Below are 27188 nucleotides of genomic sequence, written 5' to 3' on the forward strand. Positions count from 1 at the left end.
CAAATGAGCAACAAAAAATGAACATAGAAAATAAAATGAGTGTTCAATGCTCATTTGAATATAAGAAATAATAAATTATAACCATTGGAAGCTCATTGAGCATTTGAGCATATAAACATAGACTATGCTCATTTCATAATGTACAAAGTGCGTCACACACTGAGACACGCAGCTTATTTTCAAGAGTAAACACAAAAGCTAAGTTTCAAAGGCAGTAATAAGATCAACATATTTGCTTAGGACAAGTAACGAGACATCCATGACTGGAAGCGAGACCATGCAAGCTGAACATTAGCTTCATTTAGATCATTCAATCCCATGGCTTTCCTCCTCTCGGTTCCTTCTGGAGACAGGTTCATGAAAGCATGTCCACTTCCTGGGTAGATATGAACCTCATTTGGCACACCGGATAACTTCAGCTTTTCCTCCAAACTTTTGGCAGTCTGAGATTTCAAGTAGATGCCATCAAAATATATATTCAGAAAGTCTTAAGAGATGCATTACCCAAAACACCAATTCACCATAACACACTAATGCATTCAAACCTTAGTAAATATTGACACATGGCTGCTTTTACAATTAATTGTAATATGAAGAGTATAATATAATGAAAAAGAAGGAAAAAATCAGTTTTTATATTATAGACAATAAAATCACATTGAGCATAATCCTGAACTATGTTTTGGTATTTAAAGCATTTCCCAGTTTAATTGTCATGGAATATGTACATATAATATACTCAAGTTGATCTACATGGAAAGCTCACTGCTCAATCGCATATTCGTATGCCATCTTTGTGAGTACAGATATTAAGAATGAAACTCTCAACCTATTTAACTTAACTGATCTTTCATTTATTTTGGATGCATGTGATGTAATGCAACATCCAAAGACAAAGGGCCTTGACTGTGCAGAGTTGGGCCACAGAAATGAAGAATTTTTTAGATAACAATTTGTAGTGTGAATATATGATGCTTGGGTTCGTAATCAAATACTACATACTTCGTACCATTTACAGTGCTCACACATTTATTTTCTCTATATGACAAGAGAATAGTTCGTAAGTTCTCCTTTTCTGGTCAATAGGATCTGTACTCCGATAGCCATATGTGACCAACTGTAGGAGCTTAGGAGGGGATATAGATGTATGCTGTTCTACTCTTAACTAAACATAAATTAGGTGTAGTAGGGCTTTATCTGGAATAAGTTACTAATCAAAGTTAGAATTGAAAGTTTAAATTCAGGGTGGAGGGTTGTGAAAGGTGGGGAGGGGAAATTTTAAGGAAGAGACTCACTGCCACATCTGAAAACCCAGCAATGTTATCCAAATCCCCAAAATGAGCTTGGACAGGAGTTTTGGCCTGGGCAGGATCAGCAAGCTGTGGTGAAGGAGTTCCATAGAAGCCAACAACAGCATCAATTCCAGGCACTAAGACAGCACTAGCAATCGAAAGAGCACCTCCCATACAATATCCAGTTACTCCAACCTACAAAACGAGTTGGTTCATTAATAAACGCGCCCATAACTTGTATATGGAGTGAACAGTTTTGTATAACAATAACATCCCTAACTAAAGAAAGCAAGAACTTTTACAATTTTTCCACAGCAAAATCAAATACCAGACCAACAAGCGCATACCTTCTGCGAACCATTTGCCTTAAGCCAATTGACAGAAGCTTCAATATCCTTAATAGCACCTGCCCAGTCCAGACCTTCCATCAAATGCTGAGCTTCAGCAGCATCTAAACCCACCTTTCCACGGTACAAGCTGCAATAAACAAACACAACGAACAAGTTAATATGACCACTAAATTATACTCTCAAACATTCATAAAATCAAAGAAACCACAAATTCCTTACTCTGGAATAAGTGCCTTATAACCAGGCTCCAGCTGAGATATTTTTATAGCATGGTTCTTAATTTCGTAGTCTACTCCCCACCATTCTTGAAGCACAACAATCCCAGGAGCATCGTCTTTTCCAATAACATATGCATCAAAGCTCTAGCAATTCATACAAACAATACACGAAAAATTAATCATAAATTTTTAGTGAAAACAGAACCCTTGAAACGCTCTTATACTTTAAAAGTCAACAACTCAAACCAAAAGATAGCTCCTCCCTAGTCTCCCTGTTAAGTAGTCATTACCAAAGTTAGACTCTTCATATACGCCCAAGTACCCGTGTTGGATCCTTGACACTCCGATATGGGTGTATAATGTATAAAACATACTTGTACTTGACACTTCACTTTGGACCAAAAATCATGAAAAAATTTCATTATTATATCTGAGTCCCAGTAACATAGGTTATTATTCATATAATGGTATCCAAAATTCCTCAAACCACACAAACCAATTAGAGAAATGGAAAAACCCAGAAAACAGTAATAAATAAAAAAAATTACTCATCAAAAACCCCAAAAAATTGCCCTTTGAAAAAGCCAAGAGCTTAATTTGATAGAATCCCATTTCATTTCTCAGCTAAAATATGCTAAATTATACCCAAAATTTCACCAAAAATCAAATAAACATGCAGAATATACAAGAAACAAAGACAAGAAATAATACCCATCTAAAAACCGGGTCAAACTATAAGAATTAAGGAGAAAAGAAAGTATAAAAATCAAAGATTATAAGATGATGAAAAACATACAGTGTCCTCTCGTTTAATCTGGATTTTGTTGAAGGCAGAGTCAGCCATTGATCGAATTTGAAGGCGATTAGAGAAGGAAGAAGAAGGGTATTTAACAGGAGAATATCTGATGAAGGAAGATGATGAATCAAATAAGGTTCTGGAAGCTCTACAAGCTAAAGACCCTATCATTTTCAAAGGGTTTATTTAAGGTTTATTTTGTTGGGTTCAATCTTAGGTGAATTGTTGGTCTAGTTTACTTTTCTACCTTCACCTTGTGTCCTTGTACCTAGATGTATCAAAATCGAACCAATTCGAAAAAAATCATCCGTTTTAAACTGTAACTGATCTGATTTGATCCGAAAAATTCAGACTCAAATCCGATCTATAACGACCTGAACTTAATCTGAATCCGAATTTAACCCGATTTGAACTAAACCCGGCACCAATTTGACCCGATTTGAACTTAACCCGAACACGATATTACCCGACATGAACTCAAATCGAACCGATTTGACCCTACTTGAACTCAACCCGATCCGAAAATGACCCGATAAATAACCGATTTAATCCGATATGTTTTAACCCGAACTGATATTAACTCGACCTGATTTTAAACCGATCCAATTTTAACCCGATCCGATTTTAACCCGGCCATAATTTTAAACCTAACCTATTATTGACCTTTTTTTTTTTCAAGCTCTTATACTACCATATATTTACAAATTTATTAATTATTAATAAGTTAGAAAGTCTAAAACTCTAACAAATATCTTATATAAATTGAATTAGTAATAAAGCAAACTAATAGTACTTGTAGCCTCATGAGATTAAACAATTGAAGAGTAGTACCTTAAAAAGAGGACATTCCTTATTATATATCACCATATGTGACTATCATCTATCAATCTATCAGTCTATCACTAGTTCATTACTAATCATCTCAATTATGTACGTAGGTATGATAGGTCATCGATAATTATTCAATTTAAATTTGGCTCCAACATAAATATTACACAAGAATTGATTAAATGAGAAAACTAATTCTTCGTATTTCGTAATAATTAACCACACAATATGATAAATGACACATGAATGACTTGATATCGACCTAATAAGAAGGTAAAAATTCAATAATTACACTCTAATTTAAAAATGATCTTATTTGAATATTGAATTTGGTCAACTCAACCAAAATCTAGACAATCACGGAAAGGATTTGAATCGGAATTAACCAAATACTGAATCAACCTTATCTTCATCAAACCGAACTTGACCGAACCAAAATCATCCGAACCAAAACCAACCCGATCCAATTCATGCGACCCGAAATCAACTCGGTCAAACCCGTTTTGAACCCGATTCGAATTTATCCGAAACGAACATGAACCGATTTGGAGTTGACCCGACCCATATCCGACCCGGACTCGATAGACCATGACCCGAATTTGATCCAACCCATATTCGACCCAAACTCAATTGACAATGACCCGAATTTAACGCGATCCAAACATATAGGGAGTTAGGCACATAATAAACCATAATGTAATAATATAATGCTTTACATTTGATATCTTAAAAAATAACCTTTTAATAATAGGGAGCATAATCTATCTCACTACAAAATTCCATTAATCATAATCTCTCAACCAAAGCTTAACTTTTTTTTTTTTTCCTTTTTCTTTTAGTTCTCTATAAAGTGTTTTATATATAATTCTCCACAACGGCATGACCAAATGTTTGCAAGTTGTAACATGAAATCGTGGGTCTTGTTCTTTTACTTTGTCTTGGAAAAGCAAGTGATCCCCCTCCCTTTTACCCTTTCATAGTTTTATTTACTAAAATGACACACTTCTTTATAACGTTGATGGGCAAGCTAACCACTCATAGTTAGTGATATAGCCAACCTCAACGATGAATTTTTTAGACTTGCACTTGCCAATGTGTATCAATACTAACACATTCAATACTTTTTGTACTTCATTATCAAAGCAACTAAATGAGAACAGTGTCGTTTAGCTTAATTAAGAATATTCAAGGGTAGTATTTAGGATCTAATATCCAACCGCCATTGATGACTTCGAGCTTACTATAGACCCCAAAAAATAATTTCCCCATCCCTTGTCAGATTAGTCAAGGATAACTCTTTTCCACAGATAATAACTTTTGACCAAAATGCACATAAAGCCAATTACTCATCAATTATTGTTGTGATCAGACCAATAGAAAGACTTGCACTACATATCTCACTTCTCATCTACTATAACAATTGCATACCTTACTAACCTCAAAATCATACATTTAGTAAGTTGGCAAAATAAGATAAGAAAGAAAGCAGAGATGGTTTCATCCCCAATTACTGATCTTCTGAAGAATCAGCTGCCTCTTGAGCAGGAAAGTCTAGAGCTTAGCGAAAACGTTCGCTATGGTCTGGTTCTTGTAGACATCATCAATGGTTTCTGCACTATTGGAGCTGGCCCTTTGGTAACTTTAATTAGTACTCTTATATTTCCTGATATGATCATATCCTAAAATTGAATCAATATTTGATCATATAATATACGAAGTAATATGCATATATATATATATATATATATATATATATATTGGGTATTTTCAGGCTCCTGCTGAACATAATCAGCAAATGTCAGACATGATCAATGAAGCAGAGAGGTTAGCAAGGCTTTTCTGTGAGAAAAAGTGGCCAATAATGGCCTTCCTTGATTCTCATAATCCTGATGTACCTGAGCATCCCTATCCTCCCCACTGCTTGGCTGGATCAGAAGAATCAAATCTTGTTTCAGGTAAATAATTTTTATTTTTCAGCTTTAATAGCTGATTATACATGTTTCTGCAAACATAGAAAAGTATAATACTCCTTTCGTCCCAATTGTATCATACATTCATGTTCCTGTAAACGCAAGTATAATACTCCCTCCGGTCCCAAAAGGACAAAAGTATCATATATGATATATGTTCCTGTGAGACTATATATCACTATTTAGTTGTATATTTGCTCCTGCTGCTGCAGCTTTGAGATGGCTAGAGGAAGAATCAAACGTGACAATTAGGCGTAAAGACTGTTATGATGGATTCATAGGCTCCATCCAAAATGATGGCTCTAATGTCTTTGTGGACTGGGTGAAATCCAACAAGATCGAATCGGTAAGCTCTAACATTATCTTAATGTTAACGGGCATACAAACGACATCAGACCTACATTTAACGGTAGTTCATTCTTCTGTTTTTGGTTCTTGAAGCTATTGGTAGTCGGAGTATGCACAGATATTTGCGTGCTGGATTTCGTATGCTCAACATTATCAGCAAAAACTAGAGGTTTTCTCTCTCCTTTAAACGATGTGGTGGTTTACTCAAATGGCTGCGCCACATTTGATTTTCCCGTCGAAGTTGCTCAAATTAGTAAACATGGTTTTGCTCATCCACAGGTAAAATACTATTACTCAATCTCCAAATAAGAGTCTTAATAACTTCATTGCTAGATAAAAGTCCCTTATTTGGACAGAGTAGTTCTTTGAGTCACATGAGCACCAATTGTACGAGTAATGCATTTTTCAGCTTACACTCCAAATCATTGTTGAATCTTCTATATTAACGGCAGAACCTAAACATCACTGATTTGGTTGCAGGAGATTATGCACCATATGGGGCTTTACATGGCTAAAGAGAGGGGGGCAAAGATTGTAAGCAGCGTGGTAGCAAGAGGACCATGAAAGCGTCGGGCTTATTCCCAAATTTGAATTCCAAAAACCATGTATTTTGTTTCTATATCACACTATCACTTCATGTATAAGTGAAACTAAGCACCCAGACTATTTAGGGCAAAGATTGTGAGCAGCGCGGTGGCAAGAGGACCATGAAAGCGTCGGGCTTATTCCCAAATTTGAATTCCAAAAACCATGTATTTTGTTTCTATATCACACTATCACTTCATGTATAAGTGAAACTAAGCACCCAGACTATTTACTCAAATACCAAGTATTACTGTATTAGTATCAGATTTTACAATCCAGTCTGCTAAAATACAAATCTTGTCCCAGTTGTCCTTCAGCAATAGTTTAATTCCCCAGACAAATTATAGTTCAAAGGTAGACTTGTTGTGAGTCTCACCTATGAATTAAGATCAGCTGTTTTCATTAAGATCATCTCATAAGCTTCCAATTTACAGAGCTTATTCACATAAGAAAGCAGACTGACTATGACAAGTCCTAACAGCCACAGGAGATAGTGAAGCTATAACAATTAACCAACAAGATTATTGTATTAAGTCTCAAACTATTGTCACTGAAAAATGCTGGTCTAAGATTTACAAGCATACAAAGCTCTCAAAGCCTAGAAGCAGAAATCATGCTACACTTATTAGCATATACAGAACCATAGCACAAGTTTGTGAGCTGAAACAGGTATATTTACATGTATTTGCAGGGCAAGTTTACCCATAAAAAACCGAGGTGCTGATAAGTCAGTATAATTTGAAGCCCTTGAAGATACACTCATCAGCCAAAATTGCTTACAGTCTGTCAATGATGTCAGCATAGGAAATGTAGCCTGCTACAAATACAATCCTTTGCGCTCCGCAATCCAGAATGAAAGGCTTCTTACAAATAATTACCTAAAGCTGCAGAAAACAATAGGATTGAATGACAACACCATAGCTTGCAGATGAAACTGCTATAATCTCACCTGCATTTGAACAGGTAACCAAAGTTGGTGTAATTCAATAGGCACTTAACAAAAAAGTATATCAGCAATTGTGTAGTATACTTTCAGCCTTTAAAGAGTGTCCTCCCTTGTTTTTGTATCAAACTTTGCGGATAGACATAGGTGCCAATCACAGATAGGAATAATAGAAATCATTAGACACAATGTTAGGTTATCCCATTCTCAATAAGATAAAGAATTAAGAAGCAAAATTAGCAATTTTTTAAAATGATAAATGGTCATAATTATTCCACTACTTAGATCAGCAGAAAAATTTAAAATGAGCAGTATTAGCAACTTTGTTCGGTATTCCCCCAAGTGAGAACCTATTGGAATTCATTAATCAAAAACATTGCAGGCCACATTTTTTTTTTTTTCATCCCAAATTTTTTTGAAATTCTCCATATTACCCTTAATGATACTCTAGCAAGCAGAACTGTAGGCTGTAGGCCTGTAGCAGTATGGTGTAGAAGAATAATTAAATATAAATGTAAACAGAGAAGAATAATTAACAGGACTGGAGAAACAAGCAGTACAAGGTTCCTAACCTTTTGATCTCAGGAAAAAGACAGATCCAACTTTCATATACAAAAAACACCTATTCTTCGATCCTTAAGCGGTTGAAAAACACTAGGAATTGATACTCTGGAGCCCAATAGACAAATCCTACTACAGGCCCTCCCTTAATATACTGCAAAATTCCAGTAATTATGTTATAAGGCATTTTCAATAAGTGGCCACAGGATTTTCCTATCCCGAAGCCAAGAATTGTAATTTTAAAAAGCAAGAAAGTGAGAATGGTAAAAGAACCTTTCCATCAAGAATAACAAGTTCACCATCAACCCATCTTGGATTTCTGAATCCTGGCTCAGCTAGCCTTCCTTGTCCTTTATACCGAGCAACCTGGCTCATCCAAAAAGGAATATTTTGCAAAAAGTTGGTAAGAGGACACTAAATTAATTGGTTAATGACCACCAAGTTTTTAATACGCACCACTCCAAATTCTTCTGGAATTATCCCTTTGTGAGGAAGCTGATAACTTTTGCCAATCTTTGCACGAAATGCAACCTGTAATATTGACTTGGAGCATCAAAGATAAATCTAAGAAGAACAGATACACTTGAAATTTAAGGAGACTCTGCAAAGACTTGAGTTTTAGACTGTGTCTTAACTCTTGATATTTAGTACATTAGCACCCCCAACATCCCCCGAAAAAAAATGCAATCACAGGTAAAACCTTTTTTCTTGTTCTTTGCTACATCTATATTTCTGGGCTGCTTAGAATGAGAGGAAATGGTGGATGCTGGGGGTAATGGGGATGACCTAGGGGTTAAAATAAGGAAGTGGTGGATGCTAGAGGTGGTGATGGTGGTCGGCACAGATAAAGGACCATAATACACCCAGCTAAGAGTTAATCATTTTATTGGCATTCTTGAGCAGGGGTAAGGACATCTGAGAAATTTCTATTATCATCATATCAATTTGACATAATAATTCTACAAGAGTTTAACAACTGAAATTAATATCTAACTATTTATCATATTGAAAATTGAGTGATTCATTTAGCAAGATTATAATGTGTATTAGATAAATATTCCTAGACTTGGTACTTAACATATTTACTGTAAAAAAAAAGTAGATTAACTCCCACTACTTCATGCAAATTGATCAGATTCTTTTCTTTATTTTTCATTGGCCGGGTAAAGATGCTCAGCCAAACTCAATCGCTATTAGCCCTTAATATATAAATTTGAAAACCATGCATCGCATGAGTGCTATACCAGTAAGAATAATAGATTTGTACATAAGCCTAAACTACAAGATGCTACCTCTCCTTTTGATTAAGTCATAATTTACCATACCCCATAACTATACAGTGATCTAAACAAGGCTTCATCCGAGGGTGGAGTATGGGCATATCTAATCATGACCCAAAATAAAAATTTACCTGACCAGCAGGCACATAAGGATCTCCTGTAATCTTTACAGCCTCAACGTATTCATAGAATTGGAGATTTGAAGGCCCCTTGCTCCCACCATCCTCTTTCCATTGGCCAAATTTGCGTTTTAACTGGATGACTTCTGAGGTGTATGGTCCATGGGATCCAATATAAAGTCCTAATCAAAGAAAATATACTGAATATCTCCACAGTAAGTCAGGCTTGAATTCAGAAAGGAAAAGACTTTCTCAAGTGCCCAATAGTGACACATTATTTGTGACTAACATCATTATTTAATAAGAAAGAACTTGTCCTGAAATTAATCACCATTTAGGGGATCTGGATATGATGGCAAATCAATGCGATTGAATGTTGTTGATCCAGACAAAGGCTGGCGATTCTGAACTTGGTTCAGAGTGAGACTAATCAAATCTCCCACATCCTTAAGTACCTGCAATATTTCAGCATAGGCAATGGCCATAGTCGTAAGTACTACTTGAAACTAAAATCATAAAAATAGACACCAGAAATAAACTCAAAAAGGAAATGAAAGTTTACCTTTACAGGTATTTTTTCTCCTCGGCTTATAGAATTGACAAGGTCAGACATTACATGGTCGATACTACGCCGACCTTTAGTATTAGCCTTTCTTTTAGACGAAGTCTGACCTTTTGTAACAGATTCTGGCTGACTTTTATCATCCTGTATACAGAAAGAGAAAGATTTGTGTCCCTTTGACTTGAGTTTTGCTGGAACACGAACCAGATCTTTAGAAGATGTCGTGCCGGATAGGTTCTCCACAAGACCACTAACTACTACGTTGACAGCAATTTCACTTTGCTCTTCCTTATCTAGGTCACTGCTAGTAGGATCAGCTTCACCATCATCCTTTTCTTCATCACTTTCTCCAGGAATATCGTCATCTGTATCTTCTGTGTCTATACTGCTCAACTCAGCCTCAATATCCTGATCTTCATCTTCTTCCTCTATTATCTGCTCAACCACCTTAGATATCAAATCTCGATCTACTTTTCCTGGTGCAGTTACTTTCAAGACTTTGACTCGTACACCAGGGATCATATCTTGTAATATATTTTGGAATCCTGATAGTCCATCAGCTAACTCTGGATCATCTTTATCTTCATCATCATCATTATCTTCAAGCACAGGAGTAAAAATATCAGTTTTCCCCCCTCCAGGACTCATTTTCATACTGCTTGGGGCAGCAGGAGACTTTGGGAACACTGATGGAAAAGTTTCAGGAACTGCTTCTCTCTTCAAGTATACAGCCTAAACAGATAAAGATTTACAAATGAGGTTCATATTTAAGAGCATATGCCTGCCCAAAATCAAAAGCAAGACTTGAAAAGAATATGTTTCACAACAAAGTAAGTATATGATTGAGGTTTTTACCCAAAGGTCTTAAAAAACTCATGCATCAACTCTCAAAGATATATAAACTCTATCAAACGCGAATTTTATTTAAACTTGGTAAAAGGTTGCCTCTACCTCAAGGCAAGGTATCTATCCCTTTCGTAATTCTTCTTATAACCTTTCGTTTACAAATGCTGAAATGCAAATGCAACTAAGGATAATTCCCATCACACCATGGCCCGGGAAACAATATCTTGCTTGCTTAAAATGTTCTTCAAATTAAAAAGGATAAACAAGACAAAAAAAAAAAAATCAAAAGAAAATAATTCACCTGTTGTCTGTAATCGCCTTCCTTGTTCAGTGTTACATAGATCTCAAACAAGGGAGCACCAGCAGTTGAAGTAGCTAGCTGCCTGAAATAAATAGTGATTAGCCCTACAGAAATAGTGGCTAAAGCTGTTCCCATACTGTGCTAATCAATAAATAATCCTAATATACAGAAGAAAAAAAAAAAAAAAAAAAAAAAAAAAAAAGCAAAATATACCATGTTCTCCACTTGAGCACTTGTCACAAAGTGGATATGAAATGGTTCATGAGGCTATGAGCTCCTCATGTTTAATCCTAAACACATCTATAAAGCTTAAAGAGATATAGTCATCACTGTGTATTTTAGAAATATGGTTTAAAAATTAAAACAGATTGGGCAGGTAACAACAAGAATAATTGGAGCCTAAAGCTTTCCCAAACCCTTGTCTCCCACCTCATAGTCATCCATCCTCAATATCCTCTAGCCGACTCAACCCCTCCCCCCCCCCCCCCCCTTTTCCAATAAAAACCTGGAACAGAGTAATAAAAGGCTTGTGAGACGATATGTTCAAGCATTTTATTTGTCTAGGTGAGGTGATTTAAAGGAGACGCAACTGATGCGCACACCTTTTTTTCAACATTTTTTAGTTTTTGTTAAGTGCAGCTTGCTTAAGCGTAGATAGATCCCTTTCACAGTATCATCTTAGTGCACAGCCTTTTGATGCATTTCGCTGAAGAAAATTAAAAGCCCCAGCCCAAAAAGTAATTCATCATTTTGTTGATTATTCAGCTGAAAATATCAATAATAGCAAAGCACTTTCCACCTGTTCCCTACTACTAGCATAAAACTCACATACCCTTCCTCTGCTTCACATGGGCAGCCAATGTTGCCCAAATAGATGCCTAATTGAAGACTACTTCCTAGTCCCTTTTCTCTTGTAAGTTGCTTCAGACACTACCAACAGATGGTAAATAAAGCTAATCTTCCAAAATCCCACAGCGTAAATTGAATAACCTAGATATAAACAGGATCGGAAGGCATGAGCCCACCTAAGGGAAACCAACAGTCAAGCAGGGAAATGATTGAGATGAGATAACACTCTAACATTGTGAGACTAGATCAAAGGATTCTGAGGGAAACACAATCTAGTTAAAGCTAGAACAATTTGTCTGAAGGGAACTAATCAACAAGAATACACAAGAATTTCAAACCATGGTTAAACCTACTTCTTCTCAATTTGATAGACTCCAATGATAAAGCCAGAAAAGTAGTACTACTTCTGAATCATACAACAGTGGTTAAATCTGTTCAGAAGGATTTTCACATTGCAAATCAACTTACATATATACCATACTATATTTAATCATTAGAAAAGTCCAACACCATCCTCAAAAAGCTAGCATCCACTTCATAGTATAGCGTGACTTTTGATGCTCAATCCACAAACTCTCCACCATACATGAAAATTCTATGGATCTTGTTCATACTGCACATGGATCAACTTGCCTCTCCAGCCAATTTTTCTTCCTTCTCTGCTATGATTCTTTTTAATATTGTGGGGGTAACCACTTCTTCAACATCCTACCAGGCTACCACCTCTAATTATAGAATCCACAAATATACCTTAAATGATTAAGACTAAGAAACTTCACAACTTTGCACATAAGCAATTTGTCAATCATAAAGAAGTAAGAGAAGGGTGTTAAAATGAGAAGAATGAAAAAGGATTTCATTTGCATATGTTATGAGTTGAATGTGCACATTTCATTTAGCTGCAACTTTTATAACTCAAATATTGTGTACATCTTTTTATTTTGCAGTAAATTTTTTTTCTTTTTCCATGGATATAATTTCAGCCCAGAAAACAAAATATGACCATTCAATTTAATAAATATGCACAAAAAAAAGGGGGGTTGTAAAATGTACATGCTTTTTTTTTTTTTTTTGTTCTTCTCAATTTAAAATAATACTCACAAGATCTCTTAATACATTGTTTTCCACATTAAGAAATGAGATTACCTAGGACTATAGCTTCTTGCCACATATCTACCATGCTCTGCACTTATACGGATTATACAGCCATGGGGATCATTTCTATCATCGGAAACACCAGCCCACCAGCCAACCTGAAATGAACAAAAAATTAAACTACATTTAAGATTCATCAAACGTATTATCCTTGGTAACAGAAATGTTTGAAGGAATTTAATGCTACTGGGAAAACACACAAGTGAGAGGTAGGGTAACTTGATATAATTTTCAAGCTCATGTTAAAGTAAGGTGCAAGAGCCCATATGGACACACATGCGCACAATAGATCACCTATTCCAAAGAAACCAAAAGTTCTATAGTGATGCAGTAACAGATTAATTCATTTCCTTTTACTTACTAGTCCAGCACCAGCATTATCTCGTACAAATACAGCATCTTGGTAGCGCTCCTCCTCAATGGCATTCTGCAATCAAACAGTTATTCAAGCAATGTAACTAAGCGTAATATATTCCAAATGCAAACTGTAGGACGAGGATGAAACCTTTAAATAACACATCACGCTTCCAACAGCATCTTTTGTCCCAGCAGCTGCAATGGCTACCTTGAGTCTTGCAGCAACCTCATAATCCTCTTTCTCAATGGCATGTCTAAGTTGAGACTATCAAGACAAAAACAGGAATAGCTTAGAAAAACAAAAAGGTCAGACCAAAAATACCTTTTATTTCAATCCTTTTCTACCACATAAATTTATCCACCATTGGTAATTTGGCATCAGATTAGAAATTTCCATATAAACAGAGATATAACCCAAAAAACAAAATTATATACATATACCCACACACACGCGCACGAACACACACACACACACAGGGCAGATTAATAAAAAAAATAAAAAAAGTAAGAACCACCCTTCCAGCCTCCCTTTCCCTTTCCCTTTCCCGTTTCCCTTCCCCTTCCTATGCCTCAACAAACACTAAATATGAGTTTTGTCAAAGATAGGGTTTAAAAGTTGCATCTTTACCCTCTAACTAGTGAGAGTAGCTTTCACCTCCCATGATTGTACTGAGAATAATGTTATACATGAGGTATATGACACATCTAGGCCCATGATCTCTAAAAGAAGAGTCAGCAATGCACCAAAAAAGCAGACAAAAAGAAATCAATAAATCCGACTTGAAAAACTTCCCAAGCATAAGCACATTCTGGGAACCAAAATTCGTTCTTACTTCCATGCATAAGCACATTTCAGGAACAAAGATTTGTTCTTAGTTCCGTGAATAAGCACAATCCAGAAACAAAAATTTGTCCTTAGTTCCGTGCATAACCACAATCCAGAAACAAAAAACCGTTCTTTACTTCCATGCATAAGCACAATCCAGGAACAAAAATTTGTATTTCACTTCCATGCATACGCACATTCTGGGAACAAAAATCCAATCTTTACTTCCATGCATAAGCACAATCCGGGAACAAAAATTCGTCCTTTGATCAACCAAAACTCAAAACCCAAACAATAACTTATTGAACAACCTACCAAGTAGTATTTAATGCCTGAAACAGGGCAATACATTGTTGAAATTATCTTAACAAAACCAATGAATGATCTCTAAAAGCAAATTACAAAAAAAAAAAAAAAAAAAAAAAAAAAAAAAACACTTGAGGCACTACCATGGTTGATTTTTTCCAGGGATATTGTCAATGGAATAGTAGAATATATGATCATGAGTTATATTCTAAAAATTTAAGTTCTCTTTCGATTTTAATCAGTATAATTTCAGATACTATTTCCAATTTGATAGAAAAATAACCAAACACACCTCAAATTCAAATTCAACAGAATTGTAACCTAGTAATAACAATTAAAATCGAAGCCTGTCACTTAGATTCTAATACAATAACGAATATATTAAGGCCAATCAAAACTGATTAAACTGATTACCTTAAGTAGATTAATCAAACGTTCTTGTTCTTCAACCTCCTTGAAATGCAATGACCAGCGTTCCCAATCCCAACCATCAACATCAACCTCCAAATTACCACCTTCCTCCGATTTCTTCTCCCTTACCACCACTTCATCCTTCTTCGGCGAAAACCGCGAATTGACGAAATCCTCAACCGCCTGAGCAGCAGCAACGAGAAATTGCTGCAACAACGACGAAGGCGAGGGCGACGGCGAAGGAGAATCGGATGAACTACTGCGACAACAACAGAAAGAGGAATTCTGAGGTTTAGAAATGGAAATTGAGGGGATTAAATTAGGTTTTCTGAGAAATGGAGAATTGAAGGAGAAGGTGGTACAACTATGGAAGTTAAGATTAGAATCGGAGAAAATTGCCGGCGAAGTGAAGGGCGTCGGAGGAGAAATCGGAGACGCCATTAATGGAGGAGAGAGAAAATGAAAGAGGGTTTTAGGATTTAGGTTTGTGGATGAGAGAGAGAAAAAGGAAGAATAGAGCAAAAATTGAATGGACAAAGGGAAGTTTTCTTTGGTGTTAATGATGTTGATGGATTGATTAGAGGCTCAACATTTATGTTTAAGTGGTGCCATGGTGGTTACTAATATTGTGGATAAGGAGGAGGATATTTGTTAATTCTATTTTTTGGTTTTTTTTTTCCATCTCGACCACCATAAAAAAACCAATTCATACAAAAGTTTCGTAATGTTTTATTTTAATTTCTATAACAAAATTAAATTATGTTCACTATATTTCCGCTTATCTCATAAGAAATTTATTCAAATTGGTGGATTAAAATTAACAAGTTCAAATAAGATAAATTCAGATAGAATAATAATCCGTACATTGTCATTGAGTAAAAAAAAAAAGGGCAATATTATAGCCAATTACCTTTGCTAAACTAGTCCTTTTTGGTTTAAAACAAACTTGGAGATTATTGCCTTCGAAGATCTCTCTATATGTACTCATGGATTCTTTATCCCTTAATTAATGACCAACCCGATTTCTCGATATAAAAAATGTTAATATAGTGGTTACTCCATAGTAAGGACTACCAAATTCAATTTACAATGTATGTAAGCTTAGTTACGGTGTATATTCAAACAAGTAAAAAACAAGTGAATATAATTTACATTTTTATGTATGATGCTTTGAGGTGACTATCCTTGAATTATTAACTATTGAAAGCAACATCTCTAACATGGAGTAATTCTCTACTTCTAACATTCTAATAGCTTGAATCATAAATGATTTTAATAACGCTCGGTATTAAATTGTGCTTAGATAATACTCCATATTCCGTATCATTCTATTAAAAAATATTTTGCATTATTTATTACTCGTGAATCAATATTTAAATATCATGAACATCTAAACACAATTTATTACCAACGAGAAGTAATGAATTAATGATTCGCGTAATTAGAGGCTACTCACAGAATGTTTCTCGCCAACATGTTGTGCAACTATTTCTATTGAATAGCAATACGGCGTCGTCTAGTTTCTCCTACTCTTTCTTCCCAAAATCCCAGCCGTAGGGTTTAACACTTGAACTCTCATTCTTTCTTCTGTCTGCACAAAACCCCTCTAATGGTCCATAAAGTAGCCAAGGTAAAACTCTACCAAACCCATCAAAATCACAACTTTTCTCAAGGTTTGATAACTTAACCCTCACTTAATTTCAATTTCCCAACTATTTTATAGTTAATTTCAAGCTTCATATACATGTTAAATTCACTTTTATTTCTGGGTTTATGGTTATTTTATCTTTATCATACATTTAATTTTCTCTGCTATGCGTTTTTGTGCAACTCATACATTATCCCATTTACGCAATTTTCCCAAAAGGTTCGGCCTTTTTCACCATTATTACTATGTAAATCATTCAGTTTCATGTGTTCTTCAAAGTTCTGATACTAGTGATGATAATGTTAGTGATGGTTCTAGTTCTAGTCATTATTGTGATTATAATGTTGTACATAGAGAAATGAGGGGTTATGCTAAGATGGGTTGTGTTCAAAAGGCACTGGAGAGTCTCAATTCCATGGGGTATGTCGAGGGGAGGCCGTTGGTTTATGATTATAATGCTTTGATTTATAACTATTTTAAATCCCGGAATGTGATTTTCGATGAATTAGGTCGAATCTATATGCATATGAAGGAATCTGGGTTGTGCCCGAATGCATTAACATATGTTGGCCTCTTTAATGGAATGTTATTGTTGAATTGTTTGTTGGATGCGTTGTTTATCATTGGGGAGATGCTTAGGAGTGGGTATGTACCGTCATTTACTTCTCTATCGCGGTTGTTGAAAAGATTATTGAGAGGGGAGGATTTATTGGGTTCGAGGTATGTTATAGAGTTGATGCTGGCACTGGACTACTTGCCAGCACAACTGTCGTTGAGTAGGTTGATTTTGAAGCTTTGTAAAGTGGGCAAGATACATGAGGCTTATAGAGTTTTGAGTGGTTTGCTATGTAAAGGTCATTTTTGCACTCCGCTTGTATATAATCCAATTTTGTGGGGTTTATGTAAATGTAACCAGAGTTCTATCGCATTGTCGTTGTTGTTTTCTTTAAATAAGAGAGGATTTGTACATAATGTGTGCTCATACACGGCATTGGTATACGGGCTGGGTAAGGAAAAAATGTGGAATGGAGTTTTCCAGGTGTTAAGGGAAATGGAAATTGCTGGGTGTAAACCAAATTCAATAACATACACTGTCTTAATTAAGTATCTATGTGAGGATGGGAGGATTCAGGAGGCTTTTACCATTCTTGCAAATATGGAAAAAGAAGAATGCTACCCGGATTTGGTGACATTTAACATCATTCTTCGTGAGCTCTCTCATCAGGACAGGGCAGTTGAAATTAGTGAGCTGATGTCTCTGATGGATCGGAGGGGCTTATCTCCCGATCCATACACTTTAACTGCACTGGCTGCTGGCATGTTGAAGAAAGGAAAGCTAGGAAATGCTAGTAATTTTTTGCTTGATGTTATTTCACGAGGGTACAATGTGGATATTGCTGTGTATAACATGTATCTACACTCCTTGTGCTTAGAGAGTGGATACAGAGAAGCTTTATCTGTGACAAAGAGCATGGCTAGTAAAGGTTTCACACCGGACACCACTTCATACAACACAATTCTGAAAGGAATATGTTCTGAAGGCAATTTTGATGATGCACTCAGGTTCCTAGACAGGTTAAACTTAGCTACAGATGGGCCTGACATAATTTCTTTTAACACAATTTTGTCTGGAGCATGCAAACTAGGGAATTCTTCTATCATTCACAAGCTTTTGGATTGCATGGAAGATAAAAAAATAGAGCTTAATGTTGTAAGCATGACTTGTTTGATTAAATATTTCTGCAGAGTTGGAAAAATCTTTGAGTGCTTCAAATTGTTGGAGAAGATGGTGGGTGCTGGTCCTACTCCAAACGTTCTAACTTTCAATGCTGTCATTGATGGTTTATGCAAGAACCACTTGCTCGGGACAGCTTGTAAAGTTCTTAAACAGTATAAAAACTCAGGAGAATTTCCTAATACGAGTACATATGATATTCTTATACATACAGCCTTGAGTGCTAAAGAATATGCGATGGCTGAGGAGTTAATCACTGATTTGTACTCCCAGGGATTGGAACCTGGTGCAGTCGCTTATAAATCCTTGGTTAGTGCCATATGCAAAGATGGGAATATATGCGCTGCTCTTGAGCTTTGTAACCGAATGCTTGCTGATGGACGCAAGCCTTCAGTTGACATCTACAATGTGATTTTGAAGGCAATGCTTCAGAAAAGGATGCTTAAGGATGCTTTTTTGTTACTAAAGGACATGGTAATAAATGGTTGTGAACCTGATGACATGTCACATGTTATTCTGAAGCAAGCACTCTTAGAGGATGCAGATAAGAAACAATTTCAGGCCAAAAATCTACCGGATTATATAGTGGTGTAACTGTATAAGAGAGTTGCAACTTTATATAGTATTATGCAGAGTGGTCTGAAGTGTCAGCCTTCTCCGCTTACCCTCCTCGCTCTCCAGAGTAACATATGTAATTCTGAAGCAAACACTCGCAGAGGATGCAGAGGAGAATCATTTTCAGGCCAAGATCTCCTGGAGTATGTAGTGGCATAAATGTATAAGAGAGATGCATTTATATAGTATTATGCTGGGTGGTCTGAAGTCTCAGTCTTCTCCACTTACGCTCCTCGCTCTTCAGAGTAACATAGTGTAATCCAGGTAACCAGAAGTATCATTATGTATATTTAATCTTGCCATTTAAACTAATTTTGTCTATAATGTTTGCTCGTCAATAATTTATGTGGAGTTTATAGATAAGCTGCAATTATACTAATATAGGCACAATATGTTTGCAATTATGTTACACTTGACATGTAATGAATGTAACTCTGCATATGATGGATAGAGGTGGTAGATCTATTCTAGCAACAAAGGCATTAAGATGATGCAGACCTAAAAATGGGAACTAGGTACCCCTGAATTCAAGCCTGTTTTTCAGCTCTCAAATCCCTTATACTTGACCCAGACATCACCTGAGTTTCCTATTCAGAGCACATATCTATACTATATATTAAAAGGCGTTCCTTTCAAAGGAACGGTGACACGTGGCACTCTTCACAATATATACACCATGTCACAATGCCACGTCACTATCCAAAGTATATGCGCCACGTAAGCTTGCCATTTCTCATTTAACAAAATAAAATATGCTTTAAACTAGATTTGAACCCAGAACCTCCAATACATATAGGTAATACATTTACCATCTCAACTAACTTTTATTAATGTTTCAAATTTCATATAATATTATATATTCTTTTCATTTATTAAGTAAATTAGAGGTAATATAATTCGTTTATTTTTCACAAGACTATTATATAAATACATATGAGGTGAAAAAAAAGTGACAACCCTCGAACCACACATTATATACAAATAGTTGAACATAATTATCAAATTAAAGAAATACACAAACTAGCAAACCGGGGCATCGCCCGGGGCACACACTAGTTATTACATTAAATTGTGCACTGACTCCTGGTTGTTGAGATTTATCCTTCTAGACTGAAAACGCATACGTGAGTGCTTCACTGCTTCTTGATCTCACAGTAGTCAACTAATCCTAGATTATATAACTAGTGCCATCCCTTATCAAGCTCATTACCAGCTCTTTCAGTTAGTGTTCCCATCTTATAGCTTCAGATGACATCCACACATTCCCAACCACAGTCTTGGGTTTCGGTGCAGTATGTAGGGTTTGTGTGTCCAATATGAGTTCAATCTGGAAGTTTCCCAACCACAGTCTTGGGTTTCGGTGCAGTATGTAGGGTTTGTGTGTCCAATATGAGTTCAATCTGGAAGTTTTTCTTTTTTTTCTTTTTTCCTAGCTAGAAAAAAAAAAATTGAGGTTAGCTCAAATCATTTTAGATATAAGGCTAATAAGTTTAGATTAGTTCAATGCGGAACTTGTAAATTCGGTCCACAGCTAAAAACAAGTTCAGTCTTTTTTTTTTTTTTTTGTAATCTTATTTGAACTGTTAAATCTAAAACCTTTTGTGTTTATGGTGATAGATTAGTAGCTCAAAGAAAGTCAAGAAACTATCACTGTATATGTGTTATGACATTTTTTTTAAGAAGATCTAAACTACTACCTATTGACCTTCATGGCTTATTTGGTAGGTGCTAATATATGGTGGTATCCTAAAATAATTATATCTTATTTGTAAATAAACTTTAGCCCAATGTTCATGTTATTGCAACTCCATCCGTAATGTGTTTTTCTTCCTATTTTCCAGTGATCACTTTAGAGTTGATATTTATTGTCAATGAAATCTATAAAGATATACTTTGGGGTGGAACTAGCATTACCATAGATATTGGCATGGGATTTTCCTTGAGAAATTACATGTAACTTACCAAAGGTCATGGCCATTAACATGGCCAAACTCTCTTGTTTTCGTGCCTGTCAGGCTGATCTTCTTTGTTTCATCGTTTTTGTAGCTTGTGAGATAACTCATAAAGCAGTAGCAAAGCTATGGAGAGACAAAAGGTCAACAAATAAGTGTCATTCCTTTCTTGTAATTGGCAAGTTCCTTAGTGGCCAAAATTTGTCTGTCGCTGCTTTTCAGTGGGATCCCTTGCTCCCTCAGTTTTTGAATAAGATTATTTTGCATGTTTAACAGTTCAGATATGATGTCCTTGCCCTTGTCATGGACTTGACATACGGAGAGCTTATTCTTTCTGGTGGACCATATCGTCTGCCTTGGTACCGATTAGAGAAATTATGATCCAATGGCTTCAGATGCAGGTATGATTATAATTCATAAACCCTTTATCTTATATATGCTGTAGAAATTTAAGTTAATGATGACCTTTGTCAGGATGTAGCTAGGATAAATCTTTAAGAAACTTAGTATGTTGTGTGTTTATAAAAATTCAATTGTGAGCATAATATAATGGTTATATGTTATGGTGGACGTGTGGAACAGCTAATAATTACCTGCAACTCTAAAGACCTTGACATACAAAATACAATTCATATTAGCTTGTTTGAGGATAATGTACTAATGGAATAAAAATGAAGAACATGGGGGTAGATGAAGGTGGTTGTAGAAGCAAGAGGTAGTGATTGTACGAGGATGGGATGAAGGAATCATTACCCTCATTGTTTCACCACCATAGTTGGGTATTGTGTTTTTATCATAATGAGGGTGATAGTTCCCCACTTCCCCTTCCCTACAATAATCCCTTAGACAACCACCTAAACTCATCATCATTCTCTTTACTTTGTTTTTGTTACCCTCTTAATATATTCCCCTCAATCCAAACGTGTCAATAGAGATGGAATTAAGAATGCCTAACTAAATTGCACTGTATTTACCTGCCAATTTAGGTGCTCCATGGTTAATCATTCTTTTTTAAGCTGCAAAAGAGTAAGTATGGAGTAGATGTTTAGATAAATATCCACTTGTTACTTTGTTAGCTGAAGAGCCACTTATAACTTGTGCACTTTGATATGAGTCATATGACTGATTGATAGCAAAGGCACCAACATTAGGTAAGATATGAGTCAAAATGAGATAATGATGTTTGTTAAATGATTTTCTCGCTATGCTTAATTTTTGGAACTTGTAGTTGATTTTAATTATAATGGTAACTTGATGTCCTGTTGACTTTGTTGTTTTAATTTTTTCAAGCCAATCAAGTTACTCTGTCTAGAACCTTGCTAATTTGTTTCATCATTATGTTTTATGTCTGATATGCAGAACTGGATATATGTTGCCATTTGAACTTCTATTGATCTGGTTCATTATTTAAAAGTTGTATCCACTTCAGTGATGGCTTGGTGGTCAAGAATTTTCAGGAGATAGGCGGTAGTTGCTCAGTCATCCCTATGTAATAAATATCATTTTGCTAGAGAATTGTGTATACAATGGTGGCTTGGAAATAAGCGATCTTTCTTCAATGAATTGGGTTTTAAATTCTAGTTGAACTTTGTATCTGTAGGTTGTATGTATAATTGCACTACAAAGGAAGTGAAAGATCATCCTATTTGAAGGTCACTTAATTATAGCCTTGAATAATCACTTTATTTGAAATTTATTGTCATATTTTTTCTTTCTACACCATATTCATAGCCATAATAAGAGATTAAAAAAAGCTTAAATAGAACAATATACTAAGGTGTTGTTTGTAAATTCCCTCTCAGAGTTTATTTAAATAATAATAAATTTAAAACTCCACTAAAATAGTTGTGGTGTGCAGCTTGTTCTATTTAATCAAAATTAAGGAAAGGAAATTTGACAAAAAAATTCTGGACATTTTTAGAAAAATTGTACATGATTTAATTATGTAGAGTTAGGCCCTGTTTTCTTTTAGTATTCACTTAAAACAATTTTACTTCGGTAAAAAAAAATTCACTTCAGCAAAAATAAGGTGAAGAGAACATGACATTAGTATACAATAATTTGCACTCTTGAACCTAACAATATACAAGAAGATATTCACTCCTTCAGATCTTTCAGTCTGCACAACAACTGAGAAAAGTCAAGTCTCGCATGCATTTTCTCAGGTGACCAGTAGCTGGATCTCTTCTATATATCGTGAATAAGTAATGACCAAACATCTGCCTTTTCTTTTTATTGATAAGTTATGAGGGACAAAGGCCAACCTAGAGAGTTCCAGTTATAGATATAATACAGCCTTGTCAGCTAGTCTAGCTAACATACAGAGAATCCGAGAATTTGTATATTGGCAAACTATTTCATCTGGTGGGTTGAGTTGTCCATGCTCTAAATCTTATCAGAGCTTCGGATCTAACTGAGATACGTCTCTGCAAAAATGGTGTGTAATGCTGCTCCGATAGGAAGAACATCCTCATCAAGGAAGAAGTAAGGAGAATGTGGGGAGTGTACTGCACCAATTTCCTCATTTCTTATACCTATGCCAATCAAGATGCCGGGGATCTTTTCTTGGTAGAAGGAAAAGTCTTCACTTGCCATTATTTTCTGCCCCGGCAGGACATTCTTAGGACCTAGTATAACTCCACCGATAGCCTCAATGTGATGATGCAAAGTATCATCATTGTTGACAGCTGGATAGGGAGGGTGGTAGTCTTCAATGAAGTCAACATATGCTCGACCTCTATGTAAAGCAGCTCCATGCTCGACCACCTTCAATGATTATTATTAGATACATCATTCTCGAACAAACATAAAACGACTAATAAGATAAAATGTAAGCAATAAAGAACCAAAGCCAGCCTTTTAGATGAAATACTTCATATGTATGAAATTATGCTAAAGATCTAACTAAAATTTGAGGCTAATTACATGAATTTGCTTTAAATCATGTTCTAAATTGTTTATAATTACATGATATAATCACAAATAGATACTCCATATTGTTTTAGCATTGGCTTTGACTAAAGGCAAATAGCGCCAGTATATTCACTTTTGCTTACAATGCAAGAAGAAATTTTTATTGTCAAGAGTTTCAAACACACATGCATATGAAATTCAAATAATGTCTTATGCTTTAAAAATTGAATTTCATTGAAGGTTGGAAACTCAAATTTATAAATCACCAGATTACTGGATGAAGACGGACAAAATTGTTACAGCAGATTGTGCAATGATTACCAACAGCTAGAGTAAGTTCGGCTAACTGGAATGCTGAGATAGATAAAGTTATTCAGAATTGAGGTTACCTCTTTTAACCTCTGTCGAAGCCAGTGCAGGCCATCCGTGGTTAGACTCCTAAGTGTCCCTCCAAACTCCACAGACGGAGGAATGATGTTCAAAGCTGTACCACCTTTGACATATGTAACAGATAGTACCTTCAGCAAAAGTAGTTGTTAGCATTTCATTTGCAGAAATCTTCAAGTAACTCACTTATGCTATTACTCGGACTCTTTATTTTACCTCAAGTATCATTGCATTGTCATGTCTATGATGCTCCAAAATTCATATGGACACTTTAAATTATAACATGGAGAATTTTATTAAGTACAAGTCATTGAGTACAACTCTTGGGCACAAATCCGTTTCTCAATTCTGACAGATTGACACAATTATATGACTCCAAGTGACAGCCAATATTTGAAGAATTAAAAAAAATAAATATATATGCGATCCTATTCAGAAAGTAAATGTGAAGAAGGTTTTAAGAATCATTATACATGGCTTTCAAGGGGATTTGCTTCTCTTGAAATGACTTGATGCAGTGCCAAAATAATGAATGATGTTGACACTATTGGATCAATGCTTTTATGAGGTTCCGCAGCATGTGCTCCTTGTCCTTCAATTTTCACTTTGAACATGGACACTGCTGCACAAGAAGGTCCTGAGACAGAAGATATGCTCCCTGTGAGTGTCGTAAATTCAACATGCATTCCGAAAATTGCCTTGGCTTCACCAAGGGCACCATCCTGTATCATGTGAGATGCACCCGCACCTCCCTCTTCAGCAGGTTGGAAAAGCAGTCTCACAGTTCCCTTCAGTATCACAAAATGCAAAATTACTGCAGTCAAACTTGAAAGGACATTGTCCGAAAACAAAAAACAAAACTGTAAGGACAAGCCTATAGAACATAAGATTCTAAATACTAATGTCTACCTATTTTTGGTCCTCAAAAGGAAACATTCGAAAGAACAAAACAAAATCAAATCACGGTTCCACCAACCAGAAATTGTCTAACCACAGGAGCACCAAAACTTCAAATTCACAGCATAGAACATAGTTACTAGAGACCGAACCTTAAGCCGATCCTTCCTTTGATTCAGCAATTTAGCAGCACCAAGGAGCATTGTAGTGTGAGCATCATGTCCACAGCCATGCATTCTTCCATCAATTTTACTCTTATGCTCCCAATCTACAAGTTCCTATTTTAAGCACAGTGATAAATAAATAGATTATATACGAAGTATATGCACTGTAAATTAATATAAACTTAAATCATGTTATAAATAGTTATATGGAACAGTTTAATCAAAGTACTTGTGTCATACAAAGCAACATATTTCGAATTTTTGGCAGCAGAACAATGACAAACCCATTATAAATACACCAAATTCAAAATTTTGGCCTAACAAATAAGCATAATAAGATTAATAACTGCAAAAATTCACTCAATTCCAGCTTCTAACATTCCTACTCGATCAATCAAATGACAACCAAACAATTCATATAAAATTCTTCTTCTTGGAAATTTAAAGCAACAACAGTAGTCTCCTACTTCCTTCGTCTCTAAAATTTCTTTCTATTTGGACAGTGATTGTCACATGAAAAAAAATCATAACATGAACAACTTTTAGAGACGAGGGAAAATATTGTAAAAGAAAACCAAACATACAACCTGAATCATCCACGCTCCAAAATGATTCGTGGTCGGCTAACATGAATCATCCGCGCAACAAACATCATAAAACAATTTCAAGAGATCATTTAATTAAAAGAGTAAATTAAACTACCTGCATAGGAAGGGCATCCATATCAGCCCGGAGAGCCACAACGGGTGAAGAACCCGACCCGATGATCGCAACAACACCAGTTTGAGCAAATGGATATTCATAATAAATGCTAAGTTTGTCAAGTTCAGACCTAATTAGAGAACTAGTGTTAAATTCTTGGAATCTGAGTTCTGGGTTTTCATGGATTCTTCTCCTAATTGATACCAACCAATCTTTCTCTCTTTTTGCATCTTGTAATACTTGCTTTGCATAGATGCTACTAACAGAGCTAGAAATGGGATTAATGGCTGAAAACCAGATTAAAAAGATTACCCAAATTGGTAACATATTAATAATCGAAAGAATACTGTGTTGTATCACAGTAGTCATCAATTACTCAATTAGAAAAGCTGAGTTGATAGGAATGATCTGCTAACCCACCTAGGGCTGGCAATCGACCCGACCCGATCCGATAACCCGACCTAATGTTATTGAGAGAAACCCGATTCGACCCAAATCCAAACAAATTTTACCCGATCTGACCTAAATTTCATATTTTGTAACAATATTCAGTTTTATGATAGATTCTAAGCAAAACTCGAAATCTGACCCGAATCCGACCTGCTGACCCGAATGGCCACCCCTAAACCAACCCAGTCACCAACTCTACGAGGTGGAAGCTTAATTGTCATTATATTTTATTAACTAGTTCTTAACTCGGACGATTCCCCGAATCACTGTAAATTTGTAAGTTTGATAAAAACTAAATTTAAAAGGTTGTGTTCAACAATACTCCTTCCGTCTCATGCCTCTTTGGTTTATACGGTAATTAAGAAAGTTGTTGATTCTTTATAACTAATGATTAGAAAGTAGATATTTGTAGAGGTGATCATTGGGCGGGCCGGGCTGGAGCTAAAAAATTATGCCCACTTCTTTGGTCGGAATTTTTGTGCTCAAACCCGCCCAAAATGGTCGGGCCGTGTGGGATTTTCGGTCGGGCCTAAATAATCAATTAAATATGCATAAAAAGTTAAAAACGCATTTCCAAACCCGCCCAAAAAAAAATTGGGCCGGGCCCAACCCGATTTTGGACTGAAAAATTCTGCACAAATCGAGTCGGGTCGGGCTGGGCCATACTTGATCAGGTCTAAATATTTGCATGTGGGGTTAGAGAGAGGTAAAGAGAAAGAAAAAGTAGTTGAAAATAATTGAAGAGCTAGAGAGAGAAAGTGTTGGAAATTAATGTCAAAAGTACAAATTAAAAAAGGAAAAAAAAAAAAAGACAACTCATCA

General features: G+C 35.7%; 5 protein-coding genes across 9 annotated transcripts; 2 read left to right on the forward strand and 3 right to left on the reverse strand.

The window, feature by feature from the left end:
* Nucleotides 1-36: 36 nt before the first annotated feature.
* Nucleotides 37-2874, reverse strand: LOC110740072 (protein usf-like). Its single transcript, XM_021920562.1, has 5 exons — nt 2657-2874; nt 1862-2004; nt 1640-1769; nt 1296-1487; nt 37-443 (listed from the first exon to the last, which is right to left on the reverse strand). The coding sequence occupies exons 1-5, from the start codon at nt 2825-2827 to the stop codon at nt 237-239; spliced, it is 843 nt and encodes a 280-aa protein (XP_021776254.1). The 5' UTR covers nt 2828-2874; the 3' UTR covers nt 37-236.
* Nucleotides 2875-4841: 1967 nt separating this feature from the next.
* On the forward strand, nt 4842-6703 carry LOC110740074 (nicotinamidase 1-like). Its single transcript, XM_021920568.1, has 5 exons — nt 4842-5119; nt 5256-5439; nt 5667-5800; nt 5896-6081; nt 6283-6703. The coding sequence occupies exons 1-5, from the start codon at nt 4976-4978 to the stop codon at nt 6364-6366; spliced, it is 732 nt and encodes a 243-aa protein (XP_021776260.1). The 5' UTR covers nt 4842-4975; the 3' UTR covers nt 6367-6703.
* Nucleotides 6704-6887: 184 nt separating this feature from the next.
* LOC110740073 (protein EXECUTER 1, chloroplastic-like) lies at nt 6888-15495 on the reverse strand. Of its 4 annotated transcripts, none has more exons than XM_021920565.1 (12): nt 14907-15488; nt 13509-13625; nt 13365-13430; nt 12995-13101; nt 11000-11081; nt 9853-10584; nt 9622-9745; nt 9303-9472; nt 8348-8422; nt 8165-8257; nt 7903-8045; nt 6888-7336 (listed from the first exon to the last, which is right to left on the reverse strand). In XM_021920565.1, exons 1-11 carry the CDS (start codon nt 15342-15344, stop codon nt 7953-7955), a joined length of 2097 nt encoding a protein of 698 aa, XP_021776257.1. In that variant the 5' UTR covers nt 15345-15488; the 3' UTR covers nt 6888-7336; nt 7903-7952. The 4 variants fall into 4 exon arrangements, with proteins under 4 accessions (XP_021776257.1, XP_021776256.1, XP_021776258.1 ...); XM_021920564.1 differs by having other exon boundaries at nt 6888-7271; nt 14907-15487; XM_021920566.1 differs by lacking the exon at nt 6888-7336 and adding an exon at nt 7343-7459.
* Nucleotides 15496-16449: 954 nt separating this feature from the next.
* LOC110740075 (pentatricopeptide repeat-containing protein At1g63330-like) lies at nt 16450-22412 on the forward strand. 2 transcript variants are annotated; one of them, XM_021920569.1, is made up of 3 exons: nt 16450-19165; nt 20948-21254; nt 22213-22412. In XM_021920569.1, exon 1 carries the CDS (start codon nt 16718-16720, stop codon nt 18878-18880), a length of 2163 nt encoding a protein of 720 aa, XP_021776261.1. In that variant the 5' UTR covers nt 16450-16717; the 3' UTR covers nt 18881-19165; nt 20948-21254; nt 22213-22412. The 2 variants fall into 2 exon arrangements, with proteins under 2 accessions (XP_021776261.1, XP_021776262.1); XM_021920570.1 differs by having other exon boundaries at nt 21130-21254.
* A 433-nt stretch (nt 22413-22845) lies between these two features.
* On the reverse strand, nt 22846-26300 carry LOC110740076 (IAA-amino acid hydrolase ILR1-like 5). Its single transcript, XM_021920571.1, has 5 exons — nt 25917-26300; nt 25203-25328; nt 24627-24941; nt 24156-24284; nt 22846-23619 (listed from the first exon to the last, which is right to left on the reverse strand). Exons 1-5 carry the CDS (start codon nt 26283-26285, stop codon nt 23263-23265), a joined length of 1296 nt encoding a protein of 431 aa, XP_021776263.1. The 5' UTR covers nt 26286-26300; the 3' UTR covers nt 22846-23262.
* Between the last annotated feature and the right edge of the window lie 888 nt (nt 26301-27188).

This window comes from Chenopodium quinoa, unplaced genomic scaffold (assembly GCF_001683475.1).
Source record: "Chenopodium quinoa cultivar QQ74 unplaced genomic scaffold, ASM168347v1, whole genome shotgun sequence".
Taxonomy (NCBI): domain Eukaryota; kingdom Viridiplantae; phylum Streptophyta; class Magnoliopsida; order Caryophyllales; family Amaranthaceae; genus Chenopodium; species Chenopodium quinoa.

Excerpts from the sequence above, each read along its gene's own strand:
- LOC110740073 (XM_021920565.1), bottom strand. The coding sequence starts at position 15,344 with ATGGCGTCTCCGATTTCTCCTCCGACGCCCTTCACTTCGCCGGCAATT. Across the intron at positions 13,626-14,906 it reads GTTTGATTAATCTACTTAAG|TCTCAACTTAGACATGCCAT; the intron begins GTAATCAGTTTA and ends TTGTCTTGATAG. Across the intron at positions 13,102-13,364 it reads ATAATGCTGGTGCTGGACTA|GTTGGCTGGTGGGCTGGTGT; the intron begins GTAAGTAAAAGG and ends TGTTCATTTCAG.
- LOC110740074 (XM_021920568.1), top strand. The coding sequence starts at position 4,976 with ATGGTTTCATCCCCAATTACTGATCTTCTGAAGAATCAGCTGCCTCTT. Across the intron at positions 5,120-5,255 it reads CTATTGGAGCTGGCCCTTTG|GCTCCTGCTGAACATAATCA; the intron begins GTAACTTTAATT and ends GGGTATTTTCAG. Across the intron at positions 6,082-6,282 it reads ATGGTTTTGCTCATCCACAG|GAGATTATGCACCATATGGG; the intron begins GTAAAATACTAT and ends ATTTGGTTGCAG.
- LOC110740075 (XM_021920569.1), top strand. The coding sequence starts at position 16,718 with ATGCGTTTTTGTGCAACTCATACATTATCCCATTTACGCAATTTTCCC.
- LOC110740072 (XM_021920562.1), bottom strand. The coding sequence starts at position 2,827 with ATGATAGGGTCTTTAGCTTGTAGAGCTTCCAGAACCTTATTTGATTCA. Across the intron at positions 1,770-1,861 it reads TATAAGGCACTTATTCCAGA|CTTGTACCGTGGAAAGGTGG; the intron begins GTAAGGAATTTG and ends TGTTTATTGCAG. Across the intron at positions 1,488-1,639 it reads AGGCAAATGGTTCGCAGAAG|GTTGGAGTAACTGGATATTG; the intron begins GTATGCGCTTGT and ends CTCGTTTTGTAG.
- LOC110740076 (XM_021920571.1), bottom strand. The coding sequence starts at position 26,285 with ATGACTACTGTGATACAACACAGTATTCTTTCGATTATTAATATGTTA. Across the intron at positions 25,329-25,916 it reads TGGATGCCCTTCCTATGCAG|GAACTTGTAGATTGGGAGCA; the intron begins GTAGTTTAATTT and ends TGCTTAAAATAG. Across the intron at positions 23,620-24,155 it reads TTCGACAGAGGTTAAAAGAG|GTGGTCGAGCATGGAGCTGC; the intron begins GTAACCTCAATT and ends TAATCATTGAAG.